Source organism: Stenella coeruleoalba (assembly GCF_951394435.1).
Source record: "Stenella coeruleoalba genome assembly, chromosome: 1".
NCBI classification, from domain to species: Eukaryota; Metazoa; Chordata; class Mammalia; order Artiodactyla; family Delphinidae; genus Stenella; species Stenella coeruleoalba.
Genome location: NC_137169.1, coordinates 189,159,226 through 189,185,711, shown reverse-complemented (window position 1 = coordinate 189,185,711; position 26,486 = coordinate 189,159,226). Strand labels below are relative to the sequence as shown.

At 39.3% G+C, this 26,486-nt stretch overlaps 1 protein-coding gene across 4 annotated transcripts in view; it reads left to right on the top strand.

The window, feature by feature from the left end:
* The window catches only part of MAEL (maelstrom spermatogenic transposon silencer), a 134,989-nt gene that overhangs the window by 90,370 nt on the left and 18,133 nt on the right, over positions 1-26,486 (top strand). For all 4 annotated transcript variants that reach the window (XM_079918384.1, XM_079918382.1, XM_079918383.1 and 1 more), the window contains 2 exons: positions 583-637; positions 757-898. In XM_079918384.1, the coding sequence (XP_079774510.1) occupies positions 583-637; positions 757-898 (197 nt within the window). The remainder of the gene's footprint in view (positions 1-582; positions 638-756; positions 899-26,486) is intronic.

The window sequence follows — 26,486 nt, the reverse complement described above, 5'->3', positions numbered from 1 at the left end:
GAAGACTGCAAAAACTGAATGTATTTCAGCTTCGGTCTATCTCATGTTTTTAGTTCCTCCTTCTGAAATATCTTCAATTGTTTTTACTCTGAAGGATGGATTTCTAGTCTGTACACCTATTCTCCTAGGCAAGAGAATTGTTTGTTCAAAATTGTTTTTGTAGCAGTCCCTTGACCTTCCTTTTGTAATCTTTATTCTTTGTTTTGTCTAAGTTCTTCTAGGCTAGGTGTCATAGAATTGGGTTTTAACCTTACTGTTTATTAGTGTCACCATGAACACAAATCACCTTATTTATCTTTTTCTGAACATTGGTTTCTTCATTTGCTTACCCTAAGTCTCACTTGCTGTTCATAAAGTATATTAACATTGCTTTATGAGCATAACTGGTTATTATTAGCAGTATTTTCTAGAATATGTTGCTCTGTTTTACAGTTCTTGTTTAGTTGTCACAGACTATTCAGTCTCTCCCTTCTCACCATCCTTACCCCTCCTCCTTCCCCTTCCCCCAGTTTGAAAGGACCACATTAATTAAAAGTAACAGAAGATAGGAGAAAATAAGTAAAATTTTTTTCCCTTCTCCAGTCTGATGATAGAGCCAGAGTCAACTGGTGTTTGAAGCATATGGAGAAGTCATCAGGTAAGTTAAACTGGGTCACTGCTCAAATGCATTTTAATATCTGTGTTTCCATTTTGATGTACATGTTCTGTGTACCTAAACTTACTAATTGTATGTGTGTTTCTGTTTACCAATGGAAGAAATCAGGCAAGATCTAGAACTTCTCACTGTAGAGGATCTTGTAGTAGGGATCTACCAGCAAAAATTTCTCAAGGAGCCCTCTAAGACCTGGGTTCGGAGCTTCCTAGATGTGGCCATGTGGGATTATTCTAGCAACACAAGGTATTTATAGTGATTTTGTGATAGTGATACTGTTTTCTGAACTGAAAAAATATGGTATGATTAGTTTTTGCCTTTTTAAACAATATTTTCCTATGAAACTTCGGAATCATTGTATTTCCTTGAATATAAGATTTAATTGATTGTAAGGTACATTGTTACTTCGTCTATCAATAAAAACAAAAAAACTACCAAATAAACTGACAGTGCTTTATCACTTAGAATTTCTGTACTAATGAAAGAATATTTTGTATTTATTTGTATAGACATTTTATTACATAGAATTCTTGTAGTTATGAGAAATATAGATGTGAAATAGGGCTTTCATGGTGGCGCAATGGTTGCGAGTCCGCCTGCTGATGCAGGGGACACAGGTTCGGGCCCCGGTCTGAGAAGATCCCACATGCCGCAGAACGGCTAGGCCTGTGAGCCATGGCCGCTGAGCCTGCGCGTCTGGAGCCTGTGCTCTGCAACGGGAGAGGCCACAACAGTGAGAGGCCCGCGTACCGCAAAAAAAAAAAAAAAAAAAGATGTGAAATAAATTGAAAGTATATTTTTTACTTTGAAATAATTTTAGGCTTACAGAAAAGTTGCAAGACTCTAGTACAGGGAAGTTGTATATACCATTCTCAGATTCTCTGACTTAATATTTTTACATGTTTATAACTTTTTCTCTAAATATACATACACAGTTTCTTTTTCTCAGCCTCTTGAGAGCAAGTTGCTATCATGATGCCTTTTCACCCCTGAGTATCAATGTGTTTGTTCCTAAGAACAAGATCATGTATATTGCCACAATCCAGTTATCAAAACAGGATATTGCCATTGATACAGTACTACTGTCTAATCTAAAAGCTATATTCAGGCTTCCCTGGTGGTGCAGTGGTTGAGAGTCCGCCTGCCGATGCAGGGGACATGGGTTCGTGCCCTGGTTTGGGAGGATCCCACGTGCCGCGGAGCGGCTGGGCCCGTGAGCCATGGCCGCTGAGCCTGCGCGTCCGGAGCCTGCGCGTCCGGAGCCTGTGCTCCGCAACGGGAGAGGCCACAGTGGTGAGAGGACCGCGTACCGCAAAAAAAAAAAAAAAGCTATATTCATATTTTGCTAGTTGTTCTAATAATGTCTTCTATAGCCAAAAAAAAAAAAATTTAGGATCCAAGCCAGGACGACATGTTGCATTTAGTTATTATGTCTCTTTAGGCCCTTTAATCTGGAATAGTTCCTCAGTCTTTGACTTTCATGATCTTGACCTTTTTGAAGAGTACAGGCCCATTACTTTGCAAAATGTTTCTCAGTTTGAGTTTGCCTGTATTTCCACATGATTAGATTGAGGTTATATATTTTTAGCAGGAGTACCACAAAAGTGATGTGTCTTCTCAGTGTGTCATATCTGGAGGCATCTGATGTCAGTCTCATTACTGACAGCTTTGATCATTTGCTTAAGATAGTGTCTGCCAAATTTCTCTATTGAAAAGTTACTCTTTATTACCTTATAATTAATATTCTGTTGGGAGATTCTTTGAGATTTGGTAGATAATCTATTCCTCAAACTTTACTCTGCTAGTTTTAGCATCCATTGATGATTTTTGCCTGGGTCGATTATTACTATTTTTGTGAAATGATGGCTTTCTAATCTGATTTTTTAAAATTTATTTTTGGCTGCCTTAGTCTTTGTTGCTGCACGCGGGCTTTCTCTAGTTGCGGCGAGCGGGGGCTACTCTTCGTTGTGGTTTGCGGGCTTCTCATTGGGTGGCTTCTCTTGTTGCAGAGCACGGGCTTTAGGCACGTGGGCTTCAGTAGTTGTGGCACTCGGACTCAGTAGTTGTAGCTCACGGGCTCTAGAGTGCAGGCTCCGTAGTTGAGGCGTACAGGCTTAGTTGCTTCACGGCATGTGGGATCTTCCCAGACCAGGGCTCGAACCCATGTCCCCTGCACTGGCAGGTGGATTCTTAACCACTGCGCCACCAGGGAAGTCCTTCTAATCTGATTTTTGCTTCTACATTTATTAGTTAGCATTCTACTGTAAGGAGCTTTTCCTCTTTGCTGACTTTTTTTCATTTATTTATGAGTATGGAGTCATGTGTTCCTATATCTTATTCAGTCGGCCATAATCTCTTATTAACTTATTTTTATGCTCAGATTGTTTCCTTTATGGCCAGTGGAAGTCCCTTCAAAGCAGTGGTCTCTTTGTTTGGGTTTTGTTGTTGTTGTTTACATTGCTGCCTCATTCTTTGAGTGCTTCTTTGAATTAGCCATTTCTCCAAGGAGCCTTGATTCCTTTTAGTGGAAGAGTGTGCATTTAGGAGATAGAATCTGGGTGCTGGGTGTTCATTCCTATTAGACTGTCATTGATTCTAGTTCCCCTTAGTGGAAAGAGCCAGTAAATATATGTGTATACATACCTTTCATAAACATATTTATGCAGCTAGGCTCACCTGCTTGCTCCTTCCTCTCTCTCTCCCTGTCTTTATCTCACCATGAGTTCATGCTGAACCTACAATTCCAATATAAAACCATAGAATTTTCCAGTTTTCCATTTTTGTATTGCCCTTCTGAGTGGAAAAACCTGGTGCTCAACATTTTTGTTTGTCCAGTCCTAGAATGCATTAAGATGTTTTAGAATTAAGTGATAACCACTATTTTTAAAAAAGGCATATTAACAGTTTAGAATCTTCTTTCAGTTGTTTTAGTCTGAAGGTAGTCAAAATACTTTGTTCAGAAGTTATTGGAGTTGGTTCTTTTTTTCTCCTTCAGTGTGGTTAAATTATTCATTTGAAATATAGTTAAGTCTGTTTGCTTGTTTTAGTCCATTTTTGGTTTTGCCCATATTTGTTGGTTTTATTATATTTTGAATGTGGAATGTATTAGCATAGTTGAAACAAAGTATATTCAGAAGTATCACTCTTCAGTCTAGCTCCATAAAGTTCCTTGGATTGCATTAACTTTATAAATTAACTTGGAAAACTGAAACCTTTATATAATGTTGAATTCTGTTCAAAGGCAAGAGGTGTCTTTCCATTGTTCAGATCTACTTTTGGGTCTTTCAAGTCTGTTTTAAAATTTTTCTCACACAGATTGTGCCTGTCTGGGACTGGTGAATTTTTGTGGGGCAGTTCCCACAAAAATTTGTCTGTTTCTTCTATGAAAATTGATTTGATTAGGCTTTCTGACTTTAATGGGATCAATTTTGGTAATCTGTACTTCCTTAGGAAATTATGCATTTTATATACATTTCCAAATTTGTTTAAGATTAAGTCTGCAAACTAGTGTTTTATAATTTTTAAAATTCCTTGTTTCACTGGTTATTTATCTCATTGTTTCTTATATATTTGTGCTTCTACCTTTTTCCCCTAAATCATGCTAGCGTAGTGCATTGTCTGTTTTTTTGAAAACAACAGTTTATTAGATCTGCTAATTTTCTGTTCTCTTCCTCATTCATTTCTGCTTTTATATTCTTGGTACTTTGTGGTTCTTTTTTTTTAGATTTTTGGGCTCGTTATTTAGTTAATTTGGGGTTTTCTTTAAATTGGTAAGTGTTTAGTAGGGTTAATTTTCTCTTAAACATGTCTTGCAGTGCATCCCATAAGTTGTTGACGTAGTATTTTGTCATTTTTTAAAAAAATTCTGTAGTTTCAGCTCTCTTTAACCCGGGAGTTAATATGAGGCTTTTAAATGTCCAGATGGAAAGCTTTTTTGGTTTTTGTTAGTAAATTCTAGCATCTTTGCATTGTGATCAAAGTATTGTTTGTAATATTTCTACCTTATGGAAGTTACTAGTGTTTTGCAGTTTTTTGGTAACTAAATATATAATCAATTTTTGTGAATGTTCTGTGGGTATGTGAGAAGAATATGTGTTTATCTGGGTGCAACATTTGACAAGTATCCATAAGCTCTACATTATTATGTTTAAGTTGCCTTATCTCTTTATATTTTGTCTACTTGATCTGTGTTATATTGAGAGTGCTGTGAAGTCTCATTACCACTGTTTCCGTGTATGTCTCATTATATCTCCTATAGCTATAAGTGGCTGTGTTATTTGATACCTTTACAGAAAAAGTTTGCTGAATCTTGATCTAGTAGATTGATCAAGGGCTCTTGGGAATGGCAGTAACTCTGTTCTTGCATGTTTAAAATTTTTTCTGTTGGTTTACATTTTATTTCCTTGAGTTTCTAGAAAGTACAGCTGCATTGTTGTATTGCTTTATGTTGCTTCTTAGAAGTTTGTTCATTTAATTCTCTTGATCTTTTAAGTTATTTTGCTCTTTTTGCCTGGAGACCTTAAGAATGGTTTTTCATCTTTAAAGTCTAATAGTTTTACTGGAATGTTTCTCTGAGTATATTACTGCAGGTCAGTCTTCCCAAGTGTTTGGCAGGTCCTTTTAGTATGCAGAATCAGGTCTAATTTCTGGAGATTTTTCTTAGATTGTAGTTTAATATTCTATTCCATTTAATTTTTCTTAAGGATGTCCAATTATGTATGATTGGTCTTCTTTACCTTTCATTAGGTAAAGGTTTTTCATAAAGGTTTTTCTGACCCTTATTTCTTCTTTCTTTAGTCTCTTATTCTCATGGTAGTTTTCTGTTTTCTTCAGTTTCCCTTATTAACATCTCATTTGAATCTGTTCTTCCTTAGGCAGTTTGTAATTCAGTTCTTTTCCTATATGATTTTTATTTCCTGAGTTTTGTCAACTCTTTTCTTCTTTCTGTTCTTAGTTTTGAAGTTTCTTATTCAGGCCATGTTTTTGTATCTTCAAAATTTTTGTTTAAGGATATTTAAGTCATATATTAATAACAATGTAGAATGTTACGTTATAGTGTTTTATAGTTTTCGTCTCCTTCATGGTTTTTTGAGGGGTTGGGGATGGGGAGAGTTATCAACTATAGTGATTCTCATTTTCTGTTTACCTCTTGCAGTGGCTTTCTGTTCCTTTGCATTGGTTTGAGATTTGTAGTTCAAGTGCTTCCTCTTCTGTCAGTGTAGCAAAGTATGGTTTCTTAGAATGCTTTCAGGGTGGTGGCAGTGTCGTTGTGGGTCTTTCCATTTTTTTCCTGCTTTCTTTGTCCTGGAGAATCCTAAGTTTCCCCCTCTGTGCTTTTTTTCCCCTTTCACACAGTCTCTAAAGGACTCCTTCCCTTCCTCTTGCCCTCTGCTGCCCAGAAACAATGCCTTCCAGGCTGCCTTCTAGAGTCTTCAGGCACTTTTAAGTCAGTTTCCTGTAGCCAGTGCTCTGATCTACCAGGATTCTGAATATTTATCAACCGTCTCATTGTGGGAATGGTTGTAATTTAATCTTGGGCTCTCAATTTCCCTTCTCTCTCTTCCCCCATGTTTTCTGGGCTTCACCCTCTCTATAAAGCTATATAGAGGCTTGGGTGTGAACTTGAGAAATGACTCCATTGGAAAGTAAGGATTTTCTTTTGGTAATTGAGTCTTGTAGTTATGCTTCTCTTAGTTATGCTGCAGGTATATACTTTGTTTTGCTTAATCTTGTTAGGCTTAAAAGTTTATGGATGATGTGTTAGGATATTTGGATTTATGTACCATTGCCTCAGCTACTGGCTAAAGTATTCCTAAAATTTCACATTCAGAATCATTCATTGTCCATGTTTTCATACATTGTTGTCTCTGTGCCATCCAGGGTGGTGATGTGGCATTTCTTAAAATGGAATTGTACTCTTGTCTCTGGATTTTCTCCCGAGCCACTCACAGACACCTTTTCTGCAAGTTTTGATGCTGGTTCTTTCTTGATCTTATCAGATGATACCAGTAGAAGGTTTCAGAGACAAACCAATACTTTCTCAATGGTTTATTGACTAAAATGTTGAAGGATTACAGTTGTTTGGTTATCCAGAATAATACTCAAAGATATATGCAGAACAGAAACAGATTAACAGATATAGAAACAAACTAGTGGTTACCAAAAGGACGAGGGTGGAGGGAGGGACAAATTAGGGATATGGGATTAACAGATACAAACTAATATTTATGCAATAGGTGAACAACAAGGATATACTGTATAGCACAGGGAATTATACCATTATCTAGTAATAACCTGTAATGGAATATAATCTGCAAAAATACTGAATCACTAAGCTGTATACCTGAAACTAACATAATATTGTAAATCAGCTATACTGCAGTAAAAACAAAAATAAAAATAAAATACTACATACCACTGCTTTAAAAAATAATAAATTTGTACATGTTTAGGCAATAGCAGTTGTAGAATACCTTAAATTGTATGATGCAGTCCAATAAATGCATTCAGTTAAAATGTGAAAAAATCATGTTTTAGAATAGAAGAAATGGTGTTGAGTCTCAGAGTACCTACAGGCTGCAACAAGAGTAGAGTAGCAGGGCCTTCCCTGGTGGCGCAGTGGTTGAGAGTCCACCTGCCGATGCAGGGGACATGGGTTCGTGCCCTGGTCTGGGCCGCAGAGCAGTTGGGCCCGTGAGCCGTGGCCACTGAGCCTGCGCTCCGCAACAGGAGACACCACAACAGTGAGAGGCCCACGTACTGCCAAAAAAAAAAAAAAAATAGAGTAGCTTTGGTGTAAGACATTTTTGGAGGTCTGTGCCATGGGATTTTATTAAAGATAGAACCTGTTACATAGTACTTTAAGAACTTTAATAATAACTGCTTTGGAAAGGATGGGTCTGCCTTTTCCTGAGCTTCATAATATTGTAAGATTCCAATATATAGTATTTTACAAGGGAGTTTTGGTTGTAGCAGACAATAGGAACTATTGTTAGAATCTGTTAGTTAATATAAGCAGATAGGACTCTTTTCAAACACTGCTCTTAAACTTCTACTTAAAGGACATTAAAGTTTGTAATAAATATTTGATAAATGTTGTCTAGCTCTAGGAGAAATGGGTGGGTTTTATATTGGTGAAATAGAATACAGTTACACAAAAAGTATCAGAATCTTAAATAAGCAGGCTGTTAATGACTATCATGTTACTTTGAAGGCTAGAGTATAACCTTTATAGATACCCCATTCTCCTTGTTGCTTCCTGTCATAATTGTCCTTGGATTAATTCACTGTGACCTGCTGACTGAAACAAGGCAGCTTTTATTTAATCAACAAATATTTATTGAGCATCTCCTCTGTCCCTGTGAGCAGAGATTTGGGTTGAAGGAAGGACCTTTCCAAGAGAAGAAAATGGGCAAAACAGTGACTCGGGAATGAAAACATAGAGACCGTTTAAGAAAAAAACAGTGAGTCAGTTTGACGAGAGCAAAGAGCATCTGTAACTGTCGGATGACAGTGGTTCCTGAGAAAGGGAAAGGCAGGGTTATCCTTGAAAAGGAGAAACTTAACCGTGAAATAAGAGGAAAAGAGATCGCTGAGACCTTTGGAAATCAAGAGGAAAAGGGTGTAAAAAAGGCCTTTATGCTGCACATTATTTTAGTGAATGAGGTGGTGGTGAAACTTTGGGAGTAAATTGCGAACTTAGCAGACATATTCACTTACACCCTTATGTCACTACTTTGGAGTGGAATTTCATAAAAGAAACGTTGGAAATCATTCAACTTGAAGCTATATTTCAGGCTGCATAATGAATATTAATAGCGTAACAGTGTACATAGCTGTTCTGATAATTGTTAGATTTTTAGAATATGAATCTTGCTTTGCTAGAAAATTCACTCATATTTTGGGATGATTTGGAGGAAGAGGACCAATAAGTATAAATAAAAACACATCCAAATAATGTCATTTTTAATAGTATAACTAGATTTGGAGACGTTTTTCCCTGGAGTCAGACTTTAATGGGTTTGTTGTTGTTGTTGTAGTTTGTTTTAATACTGTGGTACATTGTTAGTTTTTTAACTGCTTTCAATTAAAATATGAACTCCAATGGAACATGTGTATATGAAGTAGGTACTCTGGAGATTAAGTTCTGAACAAGGAGCAAAACTAACTGGAAATTTAAAATTACTTGATTCCACATGGGCATGTAAGGACTTAGTTTTTTTGTTTTCTTATTGGAGTGCAGTTGACTTAAAATGTTAAGTTAGTTTCAGATGTACAGCAAAGTGATTCAGTTATACATATACATATATCTGTTTTTTTAACATCTTTATTGGAGTATAATTGCTTTACAGTGGTGTGTTATTTTCTGCTTTATAATAACGTGAACCAGTTATACATATATATATGTTCCCATATCTCTTCCCTCTTACGTCTCCCTCCCAACCCCCCTCCCTATGCCACCCCTCCAGGCGGTCACAAAGCACCGAGCTGATCTCCCTGTGCTATGCGGCTGCTTCCCACTAGCTATCTACCTTACGTTTGGTAGTGTATATATGTCCATGCCTCTCTCTCACTTTGTCACAGCTCACCCTTCCCCCTCCCCATATCCTCAAGTCCGTTCTCCAGTAGGTCTGTGTCTTTATTCCTGTCTTACCCCTAGGTTCTTCATGACATTTTTGTTTTCTTAAATTCCATACATATGTGTTAGCATACGGTATTTGTCTTTCTCTTTCTGACTTACTTCACGCTCTATGACAGACTCTACTTCCGTACACCTCACTACAAATAACTCGATTTCGTTTCTCTTTATGGCTGAGTAATACTCCATTGTATATATGTGCCCCGTCTTCTTTATCCACTCATCTGTTGATGGACACTCAGGTTGCTTCCACGTCCTGGCTATTGTAAATAGAGCTGCAATGAACATTTTGGTACATGACCCTTTTTGAATTATGGTTTTCTCAGGGTATATGCCCAGCAGTGGGATTGCTGGGTCATATGGTAGTTGTATTTGCAGTTTTTTAAGGAACCTCCATACTGTTCTCCATAGTGGCTGTACCAATTCACATTCCCACCAGCAGTGCAGGAGTGTTCCCTTTTCTCCACACCCTCTCCAGGATTTATTGTTTCTAGATTTTTTGACGATGGGCATTCTGACTGGTGTGAGGTGATATCTCATTGTAGTTTTGATTTGCATTTCCCTAATGATTAATGATGTTGAGCGTTCTTTCATGTGTTTGTTGGCAGTCTGTAATATCTTCTTTGGAGAAATGTCTATTTAGGTCTTCTGCCCATTTTTGGATTGGGTTGTTTGTTTTTTTGTTATTGAGCTGCATGAGCTGCTTGTAAATTCTGGAGATTAATCCTTTGTCAGTTGCTTCATTTGCAAATATTTTCTCCCACTCTGAGGGTTGTCTTCTGGTCTTGTTGATGGCTTCCTTTGCTGTGCAAAAGCTTGGAAGTTTCATTAGGTCCCATTTGTTTATTTTTGTTTTTATTTCCATTTCTCTAGGAGGTGGGGCACGAAGGATCTTGCTGTGATTTATGTCATAGAGTGTTCTGCCTATGTTTTCCTCTAAGACTTTGATAGTTTCTGGCCTTACATTTAGGTCTTGAATCCATTTTGAGCTTATTTTTGTGTATGGTGTTAGGGAGTGATCGAATCTCATACTTTTACACGGACCTGTCCAGTTTTCCCAGCACCACTTATTGAAGAGGCTGTCCTTTCTCCACTGTACATTCCTGCCTCCTTTATCAAAGATGAGGTGACCGTATGTGCGTGGGTTTATCTCTGGGCTTTCTGTCCTGTTCCATTGATCTGTGTTTCTGCTTTTGTGCCAGTAGCATACTCTCTTGATTACTGTAGCTTTGTAGTATAGTCTGAAGTCAGGGAGCCTGATTCCTCCAGCTCCGTTTTTCGTTCTCAAGATTGCTTTGGCTATTCGGGGTCTTTTGTGTTTCCATATAAATTGTGAAATTTTTCGCTCTAGTTCTGTGAAAAATACCAATGGTAGTTTGATAGGGATTGCATTGAATCTGTAGATTGCTTTTGGTAGTAGAGTCATTTTCACAATGTTGATTCTTCCAATCCAAAAACATGGTATATCGCTCCATCTATTTGTATCATCTTTAATTTCTTTCATCAGTGTCTTATAATTTTCTGCATACAGGTCTTCTGTCTCCTTAGGTAGGTTTATTCTTTTTGTTGCCATGGTAAATGGGAGTGTTTTCTTGATTTCACGTTCAGATTTTTCATCATTAGTGTATAGGAATGCCAGAGATTTCTGTGCATGAATTTTGTATCCTGCTGCTTTACCAGAGTCATTGATTAGCTCTAGTAGTTTTCTGGTAGCATCTTTAGGATTCTCTATGTATAGTATCATGTCATCTGCAAACAGTGACAGCTTTACGTTCTTCTTTTCCGATTTGGATTCCTTTTATTTCCTTTTCTTCTCTGATTGCTGTGGCTAAAACTTCCAAAACTGTGTTGAATAAGAGTGGTGAGAGTGGGCAGCCTTGTCTTGTTCCTGATCGTAGTGGAAATGCTTTCAGTTTTTCACCATTGAGGACGATGTTGGCTGTGGGTTTGTCATATATGGCCTTTATAATGTTGAGGAAAGTTCCCTCTATGCCTACTTTCTGCAGGGTTTTTTATCATAAATGGGTGTTGAATTTGCTCGAAAGCTTTCTCTACATCTATTGAGATGATCATATGGTTTTTCTCCTTCAGTTTGTTAGTATGGTTTATCACATTAATTCTTCTGCGTATATTGAAGAATCCTTGCATTCCTGGAAGAAACCTCACTTGATCATGGTGTATGATCCTTTGAATGTGCTGTTGGATTCTGTTTGCTAGTATTTTGTTGAGGTGTTTTGCATCTGTGTTCATCAGTGACATTGGCCTGTAGTTTTCTTTGTGGCATCCTTGTCTGGTTTTGGTATCGAGGTGATGTTGGCCTCGTAGAACGAGTTTGGGAGTGTTCCTCCCTCTGCTATATTTTGGAAGAGTTTGAGAAGGATAGGTGTTAGCTCTTCTCTAAAGGTATGATAGAATTCGCCTGTGAAGCCGTCTGGTCCTGGGCTTTTGTTTGTTGGAAGATGTTTTTTTTTTTTGAACATCTTTATTGGGGTGTAATTGCTTTACAACGGTGTGTTAGTTTCTGCTCTACAACAACGTGAATCAGTTACACATATACAGACGTTCCCATATGTCTTCCCTCTTACGTCTCCCTCCCTCCCACCCTCCCTATCCCACATCTCCAGGCAGTCACAAAGCACCGAGCTGATCTCCCTGTGCTATGCGGCTGCTTCCCACTAGCTATCTACCTTACGTTTGGTAGTGTATATATGTCCATACCTCTCTCTCACTTTGTCACAGCTCACCCTTCCCCCTCCCCATATCCTCAAGTCCGTTCTCCAGTAGGTCTGTGTCTTTATTCCTGTCTTACCCCTAGGTTCTTCATGACATTTTTGTTTTCTTAAATTCCATACATATGTGTTAGCATACGGTATTTGTCTTTCTCTTTCTGACTTACTTCACGCTCTATGACAGACTCTACTTCCGTACACCTCACTACAAATAACTCGATTTCGTTTCTCTTTATGGCTGAGTAATACTCCATTGTATATATGTGCCCCGTCGTCTTTATCCACTCATCTGTTGATGGACACTCAGGTTGCTTCCACGTCCTGGCTATTGTAAATAGAGCTGCAATGAACATTTTGGTACATGACCCTTTTTGAATTATGGTTTTCTCAGGGTATATGCCCAGCAGTGGGATTGCTGGGTCATATGGTAGTTGTATTTGCAGTTTTTTAAGGAACCTCCATACTGTTCTCCATAGTGGCTGTACCAATTCACATTCCCACCAGCAGTGCAGGAGTGTTCCCTTTTCTCCACACCCTCTCCAGGATTTATTGTTTCTAGATTTTTTGACGATGGGCATTCTGACTGGTGTGAGGTGATATCTCATTGTAGTTTTGATTTGCATTTCCCTAATGATTAATGATGTTGAGCGTTCTTTCATGTGTTTGTTGGCAGTCTGTAATATCTTCTTTGGAGAAATGTCTATTTAGGTCTTCTGCCCATTTTTGGATTGGGTTGTTTGTTTTTTTGTTATTGAGCTGCATGAGCTGCTTGTAAATTCTGGAGATTAATCCTTTGTCAGTTGCTTCATTTGCAAATATTTTCTCCCACTCTGAGGGTTGTCTTCTGGTCTTGTTGATGGCTTCCTTTGCTGTGCAAAAGCTTGGAAGTTTCATTAGGTCCCATTTGTTTATTTTTGTTTTTATTTCCATTTCTCTAGGAGGTGGGGCACGAAGGATCTTGCTGTGATTTATGTCATAGAGTGTTCTGCCTATGTTTTCCTCTAAGACTTTGATAGTTTCTGGCCTTACATTTAGGTCTTGAATCCATTTTGAGCTTATTTTTGTGTATGGTGTTAGGGAGTGATCGAATCTCATACTTTTACACGGACCTGTCCAGTTTTCCCAGCACCACTTATTGAAGAGGCTGTCCTTTCTCCACTGTACATTCCTGCCTCCTTTATCAAAGATGAGGTGACCGTATGTGCGTGGGTTTATCTCTGGGCTTTCTGTCCTGTTCCATTGATCTGTGTTTCTGCTTTTGTGCCAGTAGCATACTCTCTTGATTACTGTAGCTTTGTAGTATAGTCTGAAGTCAGGGAGCCTGATTCCTCCAGCTCCGTTTTTCGTTCTCAAGATTGCTTTGGCTATTCGGGGTCTTTTGTGTTTCCATATAAATTGTGAAATTTTTCGCTCTAGTTCTGTGAAAAATACCAATGGTAGTTTGATAGGGATTGCATTGAATCTGTAGATTGCTTTTGGTAGTAGAGTCATTTTCACAATGTTGATTCTTCCAATCCAAAAACATGGTATATCGCTCCATCTATTTGTATCATCTTTAATTTCTTTCATCAGTGTCTTATAATTTTCTGCATACAGGTCTTCTGTCTCCTTAGGTAGGTTTATTCTTTTTGTTGCCATGGTAAATGGGAGTGTTTTCTTGATTTCACGTTCAGATTTTTCATCATTAGTGTATAGGAATGCCAGAGATTTCTGTGCATGAATTTTGTATCCTGCTGCTTTACCAGAGTCATTGATTAGCTCTAGTAGTTTTCTGGTAGCATCTTTAGGATTCTCTATGTATAGTATCATGTCATCTGCAAACAGTGACAGCTTTACGTTCTTCTTTTCCGATTTGGATTCCTTTTATTTCCTTTTCTTCTCTGATTGCTGTGGCTAAAACTTCCAAAACTGTGTTGAATAAGAGTGGTGAGAGTGGGCAGCCTTGTCTTGTTCCTGATCGTAGTGGAAATGCTTTCAGTTTTTCACCATTGAGGACGATGTTGGCTGTGGGTTTGTCATATATGGCCTTTATAATGTTGAGGAAAGTTCCCTCTATGCCTACTTTCTGCAGGGTTTTTTATCATAAATGGGTGTTGAATTTGCTCGAAAGCTTTCTCTACATCTATTGAGATGATCATATGGTTTTTCTCCTTCAGTTTGTTAGTATGGTTTATCACATTAATTCTTCTGCGTATATTGAAGAATCCTTGCATTCCTGGAAGAAACCTCACTTGATCATGGTGTATGATCCTTTGAATGTGCTGTTGGATTCTGTTTGCTAGTATTTTGTTGAGGTTTTTTGCATCTGTGTTCATCAGTGACATTGGCCTGTAGTTTTCTTTGTGGCATCCTTGTCTGGTTTTGGTATCGAGGTGATGTTGGCCTCGTAGAACGAGTTTGGGAGTGTTCCTCCCTCTGCTATATTTTGGAAGAGTTTGAGAAGGATAGGTGTTAGCTCTTCTCTAAAGGTATGATAGAATTCGCCTGTGAAGCCATCTGGTCCTCGGCTTTTGTTTGTTGGAAGATTTTTTTTTTTTTTTGAACATCTTTATTGGGGTGTAATTGCTTTACAACGGTGTGTTAGTTTCTGCTCTACAACAACGTGAATCAGTTACACATATACAGACGTTCCCATATGTCTTCCCTCTTACGTCTCCCTCCCTCCCACCCTCCCTATCCCACATCTCCAGGCGGTCACAAAGCACCGAACTGATCTCCCTGTGCTATGCGGCTGCTTCCCACTAGCTATCTACCTTACGTTTGGTAGTGTATATATGTCCATGCCTCTCTCTCACTTTGTCACAGCTCACCCTTCCCCCTCCCCATATCCTCAAGTCCGTTCTCCAGTAGGTCTGTGTCTTTATTCCTGTCTTACCCCTAGGTTCTTCATGACATTTTTGTTTTCTTAAATTCCATACATATGTGTTAGCATACGGTATTTGTCTTTCTCTTTCTGACTTACTTCACGCTCTATGACAGACTCTACTTCCGTACACCTCACTACAAATAACTCGATTTCGTTTCTCTTTATGGCTGAGTAATACTCCATTGTATATATGTGCCCCGTCTTCTTTATCCACTCATCTGTTGATGGACACTCAGGTTGCTTCCACGTCCTGGCTATTGTAAATAGAGCTGCAATGAACATTTTGGTACATGACCCTTTTTGAATTATGGTTTTCTCAGGGTATATGCCCAGCAGTGGGATTGCTGGGTCATATGGTAGTTGTATTTGCAGTTTTTTAAGGAACCTCCATACTGTTCTCCATAGTGGCTGTACCAATTCACATTCCCACCAGCAGTGCAGGAGTGTTCCCTTTTCTCCACACCCTCTCCAGGATTTATTGTTTCTAGATTTTTTGACGATGGGCATTCTGACTGGTGTGAGGTGATATCTCATTGTAGTTTTGATTTGCATTTCCCTAATGATTAATGATGTTGAGCGTTCTTTCATGTGTTTGTTGGCAGTCTGTAATATCTTCTTTGGAGAAATGTCTATTTAGGTCTTCTGCCCATTTTTGGATTGGGTTGTTTGTTTTTTTGTTATTGAGCTGCATGAGCTGCTTGTAAATTCTGGAGATTAATCCTTTGTCAGTTGCTTCATTTGCAAATATTTTCTCCCACTCTGAGGGTTGTCTTTTGGTCTTGTTGATGGCTTCCTTTGCTGTGCAAAAGCTTGGAAGTTTCATTAGGTCCCATTTGTTTATTTTTGTTTTTATTTCCATTTCTCTAGGAGGTGGGGCACAAAGGATCTTGCTGTGATTTATGTCATAGAGTGTTCTGCCTGTGTTTTCCTCTAAGACTTTGATAGTTTCTGGCCTTACATTTAGGTCTTGAATCCATTTTGAGCTTATTTTTGTGTATGGTGTTAGGGAGTGATCGAATCTCATACTTTTACACGGACCTGTCCAGTTTTCCCAGCACCACTTATTGAAGAGGCTGTCCTTTCTCCACTGTACATTCCTGCCTCCTTTATCAAAGATGAGGTGACCGTATGTGCGTGGGTTTATCTCTGGGCTTTCTGTCCTGTTCCATTGATCTGTGTTTCTGCTTTTGTGCCAGTAGCATACTCTCTTGATTACTGTAGCTTTGTAGTATAGTCTGAAGTCAGGGAGCCTGATTCCTCCAGCTCCGTTTTTCGTTCTCAAGATTGCTTTGGCTATTCGGGGTCTTTTGTGTTTCCATATAAATTGTGAAATTTTTCGCTCTAGTTCTGTGAAAAATACCAATGGTAGTTTGATAGGGATTGCATTGAATCTGTAGATTGCTTTTGGTAGTAGAGTCATTTTCACAATGTTGATTCTTCCAATCCAAAAACATGGTATATCGCTCCATCTATTTGTATCATCTTTAATTTCTTTCATCGGTGTCTTATAATTTTCTGCATACAGGTCTTCTGTCTCCTTAGGTAGGTTTATTCTTTTTGTTGCCATGGTAAATGGGAGTGTTTTCTTGATTTCACGTTCAGATTTTTCATCATTAGTGTATAGGAATGCCAGAGATTTCTGTGCATGAATTTTGTATCCTGCTGCTTTACCAGAGTCATTGATTAGCTCTAGTAGTTTTCTGGTAGCATCTTTAGGATTCTCTATGTATAGTATCATGTCATCTGCAAACAGTGACAGCTTTACGTTCTTCTTTTCCGATTTGGATTCCTTTTATTTCCTTTTCTTCTCTGATTGCTGTGGCTAAAACTTCCAAAACTGTGTTGAATAAGAGTGGTGAGAGTGGGCAGCCTTGTCTTGTTCCTGATCGTAGTGGAAATGCTTTCAGTTTTTCACCATTGAGGACGATGTTGGCTGTGGGTTTGTCATATATGGCCTTTATAATGTTGAGGAAAGTTCCCTCTATGCCTACTTTCTGCAGGGTTTTTTATCATAAATGGGTGTTGAATTTGCTCGAAAGCTTTCTCTACATCTATTGAGATGATCATATGGTTTTTCTCCTTCAGTTTGTTAGTATGGTTTATCACATTAATTCTTCTGCGTATATTGAAGAATCCTTGCATTCCTGGAAGAAACCTCACTTGATCATGGTGTATGATCCTTTGAATGTGCTGTTGGATTCTGTTTGCTAGTATTTTGTTGAGGTGTTTTGCATCTGTGTTCATCAGTGACATTGGCCTGTAGTTTTCTTTGTGGCGTCCTTGTCTGGTTTTGGTACCGAGGTGATGTTGGCCTCGTAGAACGAGTTTGGGAGTGTTCCTCCCTCTGCTATATTTTGGAAGAGTTTGAGAAGGATAGGTGTTAGCTCTTCTCTAAAGGTATGATAGAATTCGCCTGTGAAGCCGTCTGGTCCTGGGCTTTTGTTTGTTGGAAGATTTTTTTTTTTTTTGAACATCTTTATTGGGGTGTAATTGCTTTACAACGGTGTGTTAGTTTCTGCTCTACAACAACGTGAATCAGTTACACATATACAGACGTTCCCATATGTCTTCCCTCTTACGTCTCCCTCCCTCCCACCCTCCCTATCCCACATCTCCAGGCGGTCACAAAGCACCGAGCTGATCTCCCTGTGCTATGCGGCTGCTTCCCACTAGCTATCTACCTTACGTTTGGTAGTGTATATATGTCCATGCCTCTCTCTCACTTTGTCACAGCTCACCCTTCCCCCTCCCCATATCCTCAAGTCCGTTCTCCAGTAGGTCTGTGTCTTTATTCCTGTCTTACCCCTAGGTTCTTCATGACATTTTTGTTTTCTTAAATTCCATACATATGTGTTAGCATACGGTATTTGTCTTTCTCTTTCTGACTTACTTCACGCTCTATGACAGACTCTACTTCCGTACACCTCACTACAAATAACTCGATTTCGTTTCTCTTTATGGCTGAGTAATACTCCATTGTATATATGTGCCCCGTCGTCTTTATCCACTCATCTGTTGATGGACACTCAGGTTGCTTCCACGTCCTGGCTATTGTAAATAGAGCTGCAATGAACATTTTGGTACATGACCCTTTTTGAATTATGGTTTTCTCAGGGTATATGCCCAGCAGTGGGATTGCTGGGTCATATGGTAGTTGTATTTGCAGTTTTTTAAGGAACCTCCATACTGTTCTCCATAGTGGCTGTACCAATTCACATTCCCACCAGCAGTGCAGGAGTGTTCCCTTTTCTCCACACCCTCTCCAGGATTTATTGTTTCTAGATTTTTTGACGATGGGCATTCTGACTGGTGTGAGGTGATATCTCATTGTAGTTTTGATTTGCATTTCCCTAATGGTTAATGATGTTGAGCGTTCTTTCATGTGTTTGTTGGCAGTCTGTAATATCTGCTTTGGAGAAATGTCTATTTAGGTCTTCTGCCCATTTTTGGATTGGGTTGTTTGTTTTTTTGTTATTGAGCTGCATGAGCTGCTTGTAAATTCTGGAGATTAATCCTTTGTCAGTTGCTTCATTTGCAAATATTTTCTCCCACTCTGAGGGTTGTCTTCTGGTCTTGTTGATGGCTTCCTTTGCTGTGCAAAAGCTTGGAAGTTTCGTTAGGTCCCATTTGTTTATTTTTGTTTTTATTTCCATTTCTCTAGGAGGTGGGGCACGAAGGATCTTGCTGTGATTTATGTCATAGAGTGTTCTGCCTATGTTTTCCTCTAAGACTTTGATAGTTTCTGGCCTTACATTTAGGTCTTGAATCCATTTTGAGCTTATTTTTGTGTATGGTGTTAGGGAGTGATCGAATCTCATACTTTTACACGGACCTGTCCAGTTTTCCCAGCACCACTTATTGAAGAGGCTGTCCTTTCTCCACTGTACATTCCTGCCTCCTTTATCAAAGATGAGGTGACCGTATGTGCGTGGGTTTATCTCTGGGCTTTCTGTCCTGTTCCATTGATCTGTGTTTCTGCTTTTGTGCCAGTAGCATACTCTCTTGATTACTGTAGCTTTGTAGTATAGTCTGAAGTCAGGGAGCCTGATTCCTCCAGCTCCGTTTTTCGTTCTCAAGATTGCTTTGGCTATTCGGGGTCTTTTGTGTTTCCATATAAATTGTGAAATTTTTCGCTCTAGTTCTGTGAAAAATACCAATGGTAGTTTGATAGGGATTGCATTGAATCTGTAGATTGCTTTTGGTAGTAGAGTCATTTTCACAATGTTGATTCTTCCAATCCAAAAACATGGTATATCGCTCCATCTATTTGTATCATCTTTAATTTCTTTCATCAGTGTCTTATAATTTTCTGCATACAGGTCTTCTGTCTCCTTAGGTAGGTTTATTCTTTTTGTTGCCATGGTAAATGGGAGTGTTTTCTTGATTTCACGGTCAGATTTTTCATCATTAGTGTATAGGAATGCCAGAGATTTCTGTGCATGAATTTTGTATCCTGCTGCTTTACCAGAGTCATTGATTAGCTCTAGTAGTTTTCTGGTAGCATCTTTAGGATTCTCTATGTATAGTATCATGTCATCTGCAAACAGTGACAGCTTTACGTTCTTCTTTTCCGATTTGGATTCCTTTTATTTCCTTTTCTTCTCTGATTGCTGTGGCTAAAACTTCCAAAACTGTGTTGAATAAGAGTGGTGAGAGTGGGCAGCCTTGTCTTGTTCCTGATCGTAGTGGAAATGCTTTCAGTTTTTCACCATTGAGGACGATGTTGGCTGTGGGTTTGTCATATATGGCCTTTATAATGTTGAGGAAAGTTCCCTCTATGCCTACTTTCTGCAGGGTTTTTTATCATAAATGGGTGTTGAATTTGCTCGAAAGCTTTCTCTACATCTATTGAGATGATCATATGGTTTTTCTCCTTCAGTTTGTTAGTATGGTTTATCACATTAATTCTTCTGCGTATATTGAAGAATCCTTGCATTCCTGGATAAACCTCAATTGATCATGGTGTATGATCCTTTGAATGTGCTGTTGGATTCTGTTTGCTAGTATTTTGTTGAGGTGTTTTGCATCTGTGTTCATCAGTGACATTGGCCTGTAGTTTTCTTTGTGGCATCCTTGTCTGGTTTTGGTATCGAGGTGATGTTGGCCTCGTAGAACGAGTTTGGGAGTGTTCCTCCCTCTGCTATATTTTGGAAGAGTTTGAGAAGGATAGGTGTTAGCTCTTCTCTAAAGGTATGATAGAATTCGCCTGTGAAGCCGTCTGGTCCTGGGCTTTTGTTTGTTGGAAGATGTTTTTTTTTTTTGAACATCTTTATTGGGGTGTAATTGCTTTACAACGGTGTGTTAGTTTCTGCTCTACAACAACGTGAATCAGTTACACATATACAGACGTTCCCATATGTCTTCCCTCTTACGTCTCCCTCCCTCCCACCCTCCCTATCCCACATCTCCAGGCGGTCACAAAGCACCGAGCTGATCTCCCTGTGCTATGCGGCTGCTTCCCACTAGCTATCTACCTTACGTTTGGTAGTGTATATATGTCCATGCCTCTCTCTCACTTTGTCACAGCTCACCCTTCCCCCTCCCCATATCCTCAAGTCCGTTCTCCAGTAGGTCTGTGTCTTTATTCCTGTCTTACCCCTAGGTTCTTCATGACATTTTTGTTTTCTTAAATTCCATACATATGTGTTAGCATACGGTATTTGTCTTTCTCTTTCTGACTTACTTCACGCTCTATGACAGACTCTACTTCCGTACACCTCACTACAAATAACTCGATTTCGTTTCTCTTTATGGCTGAGTAATACTCCATTGTATATATGTGCCCCGTCTTCTTTATCCACTCATCTGTTGATGGACACTCAGGTTGCTTCCACGTCCTGGCTATTGTAAATAGAGCTGCAATGAACATTTTGGTACATGACCCTTTTTGAATTATGGTTTTCTCAGGGTATATGCCCAGCAGTGGGATTGCTGGGTCATATGGTAGTTGTATTTGCAGTTTTTTAAGGAACCTCCATACTGTTCTCCATAGTGGCTGTACCAATTCACATTCCCACCAGCAGTGCAGGAGTGTTCCCTTTTCTCCACACCCTCTCCAGGATTTATTGTTTCTAGATTTTTTGACGATGGGCATTCTGACTGGTGTGAGGTGATATCTCATTGTAGTTTTGATTTGCATTTCCCTAATGATTAATGATGTTGAGCGTTCTTTCATGTGTTTGTTGGCAGTCTGTAATATCTTCTTTGGAGAAATGTCTATTTAGGTCTTCTGCCCATTTTTGGATTGGGTTGTTTGTTTTTTTGTTATTGAGCTGCATGAGCTGCTTGTAAATTCTGGAGATTAATCCTTTGTCAGTTGCTTCATTTGCAAATATTTTCTCCCACTCTGAGGGTTGTCTTCTGGTCTTGTTGATGGCTTCCTTTGCTGTGCAAAAGCTTGGAAGTTTCGTTAGGTCCCATTTGTTTATTTTTGTTTTTATTTCCATTTCTCTAGGAGGTGGGGCACGAAGGATCTTGCTGTGATTTATGTCATAGAGTGTTCTGCCTGTGTTTTCCTCTAAGACTTTGATAGTTTCTGGCCTTACATTTAGGTCTTGAATCCATTTTGAGCTTATTTTTGTGTATGGTGTTAGGGAGTGATCGAATCTCATACTTTTACACGGACCTGTCCAGTTTTCCCAGCACCACTTATTGAAGAGGCTGTCCTTTCTCCACTGTACATTCCTGCCTCCTTTATCAAAGATGAGGTGACCGTATGTGCGTGGGTTTATCTCTGGGCTTTCTGTCCTGTTCCATTGATCTGTGTTTCTGCTTTTGTGCCAGTAGCATACTCTCTTGATTACTGTAGCTTTGTAGTATAGTCTGAAGTCAGGGAGCCTGATTCCTCCAGCTCCGTTTTTCGTTCTCAAGATTGCTTTGGCTATTCGGGGTCTTTTGTGTTTCCATATAAATTGTGAAATTTTTCGCTCTAGTTCTGTGAAAAATACCAATGGTAGTTTGATAGGGATTGCATTGAATCTGTAGATTGCTTTTGGTAGTAGAGTCATTTTCACAATGTTGATTCTTCCAATCCAAAAACATGGTATATCGCTCCATCTATTTGTATCATCTTTAATTTCTTTCATCAGTGTCTTATAATTTTCTGCATACAGGTCTTCTGTCTCCTTAGGTAGGTTTATTCTTTTTGTTGCCATGGTAAATGGGAGTGTTTTCTTGATTTCACGTTCAGATTTTTCATCATTAGTGTATAGGAATGCCAGAGATTTCTGTGCATGAATTTTGTATCCTGCTGCTTTACCAGAGTCATTGATTAGCTCTAGTAGTTTTCTGGTAGCATCTTTAGGATTCTCTATGTATAGTATCATGTCATCTGCAAACAGTGACAGCTTTACGTTCTTCTTTTCCGATTTGGATTCCTTTTATTTCCTTTTCTTCTCTGATTGCTGTGGCTAAAACTTCCAAAACTGTGTTGAATAAGAGTGGTGAGAGTGGGCAGCCTTGTCTTGTTCCTGATCGTAGTGGAAATGCTTTCAGTTTTTCACCATTGAGGACGATGTTGGCTGTGGGTTTGTCATATATGGCCTTTATAATGTTGAGGAAAGTTCCCTCTATGCCTACTTTCTGCAGGGTTTTTTATCATAAATGGGTGTTGAATTTGCTCGAAAGCTTTCTCTACATCTATTGAGATGATCATATGGTTTTTCTCCTTCAGTTTGTTAGTATGGTTTATCACATTAATTCTTCTGCGTATATTGAAGAATCCTTGCATTCCTGGAAGAAACCTCACTTGATCATGGTGTATGATCCTTTGAATGTGCTGTTGGATTCTGTTTGCTAGTATTTTGTTGAGGTGTTTTGCATCTGTGTTCATCAGTGACATTGGCCTGTAGTTTTCTTTGTGGCATCCTTGTCTGGTTTTGGTATCGAGGTGATGTTGGCCTCGTAGAACGAGTTTGGGAGTGTTCCTCCCTCTGCTATATTTTGGAAGAGTTTGAGAAGGATAGGTGTTAGCTCTTCTCTAAAGGTATGATAGAATTCGCCTGTGAAGCCGTCTGGTCCTGGGCTTTTGTTTGTTGGAAGATGTTTTTTTTTTTTGAACATCTTTATTGGGGTGTAATTGCTTTACAACGGTGTGTTAGTTTCTGCTCTACAACAACGTGAATCAGTTACACATATACAGACGTTCCCATATGTCTTCCCTCTTACGTCTCCCTCCCTCCCACCCTCCCTATCCCACATCTCCAGGCGGTCACAAAGCACCGAGCTGATCTCCCTGTGCTATGCGGCTGCTTCCCACTAGCTATCTACCTTACGTTTGGTAGTGTATATATGTCCATGCCTCTCTCTCACTTTGTCACAGCTCACCCTTCCCCCTCCCCATATCCTCAAGTCCGTTCTCCAGTAGGTCTGTGTCTTTATTCCTGTCTTACCCCTAGGTTCTTCATGACATTTTTGTTTTCTTAAATTCCATACATATGTGTTAGCATACGGTATTTGTCTTTCTCTTTCTGACTTACTTCACGCTCTATGACAGACTCTACTTCCGTACACCTCACTACAAATAACTCGATTTCGTTTCTCTTTATGGCTGAGTAATACTCCATTGTATATATGTGCCCCGTCTTCTTTATCCACTCATCTGTTGATGGACACTCAGGTTGCTTCCACGTCCTGGCTATTGTAAATAGAGCTGCAATGAACATTTTGGTACATGACCCTTTTTGAATTATGGTTTTCTCAGGGTATATGCCCAGCAGTGGGATTGCTGGGTCATATGGTAGTTGTATTTGCAGTTTTTTAAGGAACCTCCATACTGTTCTCCATAGTGGCTGTACCAATTCACATTCCCACCAGCAGTGCAGGAGTGTTCCCTTTTCTCCACACCCTCTCCAGGATTTATTGTTTCTAGATTTTTTGACGATGGGCATTCTGACTGGTGTGAGGTGATATCTCATTGTAGTTTTGATTTGCATTTCCCTAATGATTAATGATGTTGAGCGTTCTTTCATGTGTTTGTTGGCAGTCTGTAATATCTTCTTTGGAGAAATGTCTATTTAGGTCTTCTGCCCATTTTTGGATTGGGTTGTTTGTTTTTTTGTTATTGAGCTGCATGAGCTGCTTGTAAATTCTGGAGATTAATCCTTTGTCAGTTGCTTCATTTGCAAATATTTTCTCCCACTCTGAGGGTTGTCTTCTGGTCTTGTTGATGGCTTCCTTTGCTGTGCAAAAGCTTGGAAGTTTCGTTAGGTCCCATTTGTTTATTTTTGTTTTTATTTCCATTTCTCTAGGAGGTGGGGCACGAAGGATCTTGCTGTGATTTATGTCATAGAGTGTTCTGCCTGTGTTTTCCTCTAAGACTTTGATAGTTTCTGGCCTTACATTTAGGTCTTGAATCCATTTTGAGCTTATTTTTGTGTATGGTGTTAGGGAGTGATCGAATCTCATACTTTTACACGGACCTGTCCAGTTTTCCCAGCACCACTTATTGAAGAGGCTGTCCTTTCTCCACTGTACATTCCTGCCTCCTTTATCAAAGATGAGGTGACCGTATGTGCGTGGGTTTATCTCTGGGCTTTCTGTCCTGTTCCATCGATCTGTGTTTCTGCTTTTGTGCCAGTAGCATACTCTCTTGATTACTGTAGCTTTGTAGTATAGTCTGAAGTCAGGGAGCCTGATTCCTCCAGCTCCGTTTTTCGTTCTCAAGATTGCTTTGGCTATTCGGGGTCTTTTGTGTTTCCATATAAATTGTGAAATTTTTCGCTCTAGTTCTGTGAAAAATACCAATGGTAGTTTGATAGGGATTGCATTGAATCTGTAGATTGCTTTTGGTAGTAGAGTCATTTTCACAATGTTGATTCTTCCAATCCAAAAACATGGTATATCGCTCCATCTATTTGTATCATCTTTAATTTCTTTCATCGGTGTCTTATAATTTTCTGCATACAGGTCTTCTGTCTCCTTAGGTAGGTTTATTCTTTTTGTTGCCATGGTAAATGGGAGTGTTTTCTTGATTTCACGTTCAGATTTTTCATCATTAGTGTATAGGAATGCCAGAGATTTCTGTGCATGAATTTTGTATCCTGCTGCTTTACCAGATTCATTGATTAGCTCTAGTAGTTTTCTGGTAGCATCTTTAGGATTCTCTATGTATAGTATCATGTCATCTGCAAACAGTGACAGCTTTACGTTCTTCTTTTCCGATTTGGATTCCTTTTATTTCCTTTTCTTCTCTGATTGCTGTGGCTAAAACTTCCAAAACTGTGTTGAATAAGAGTGGTGAGAGTGGGCAGCCTTGTCTTGTTCCTGATCGTAGTGGAAATGCTTTCAGTTTTTCACCATTGAGGACGATGTTGGCTGTGGGTTTGTCATATATGGCCTTTATAATGTTGAGGAAAGTTCCCTCTATGCCTACTTTCTGCAGGGTTTTTTTATCATAAATGGGTGTTGAATTTGCTCGAAAGCTTTCTCTACATCTATTGAGATGATCATATGGTTTTTCTCCTTCAGTTTGTTAGTATGGTTTATCACATTAATTCTTCTGCGTATATTGAAGAATCCTTGCATTCCTGGAAGAAACCTCACTTGATCATGGTGTATGATCCTTTGAATGTGCTGTTGGATTCTGTTTGCTAGTATTTTGTTGAGGTGTTTTGCATCTGTGTTCATCAGTGACATTGGCCTGTAGTTTTCTTTGTGGCATCCTTGTCTGGTTTTGGTATCGAGGTGATGTTGGCCTCGTAGAACGAGTTTGGGAGTGTTCCTCCCTCTGCTATATTTTGGAAGAGTTTGAGAAGGATAGGTGTTAGCTCTTCTCTAAAGGTATGATAGAATTCGCCTGTGAAGCCGTCTGGTCCTGGGCTTTTGTTTGTTGGAAGATGTTTTTTTTTTTGAACATCTTTATTGGGGTGTAATTGCTTTACAACGGTGTGTTAGTTTCTGCTCTACAACAACGTGAATCAGTTACACATATACAGACGTTCCCATATGTCTTCCCTCTTACGTCTCCCTCCCTCCCACCCTCCCTATCCCACATCTCCAGGCGGTCACAAAGCACCGAGCTGATCTCCCTGTGCTATGCGGCTGCTTCCCACTAGCTATCTACCTTACGTTTGGTAGTGTATATATGTCCATGCCTCTCTCTCACTTTGTCACAGCTCACCCTTCCCCCTCCCCATATCCTCAAGTCCGTTCTCCAGTAGGTCTGTGTCTTTATTCCTGTCTTACCCCTAGGTTCTTCATGACATTTTTGTTTTCTTAAATTCCATACATATGTGTTAGCATACGGTATTTGTCTTTCTCTTCTGACTTACTTCACGCTCTATGACAGACTCTACTTCCGTACACCCTCACTACAAATAACTCGATTTCGTTTCTCTTTATGGCTGAGTAATACTCCATTGTATATATGTGCCCCGTCTTCTTTATCCACTCATCTGTTGATGGACACTCAGGTTGCTCCACGTCCTGGCTATTGTAAATAGAGCTGCAATGAACATTTTGGTACATGACCCTTTTTGAATTATGGTTTTCTCAGGGTATATGCCCAGCAGTGGGATTGCTGGGTCATATGGTAGTTGTATTTGCAGTTTTTTAAGGAACCTCCATACTGTTCTCCATAGTGGCTCGTACCAATTCACATTC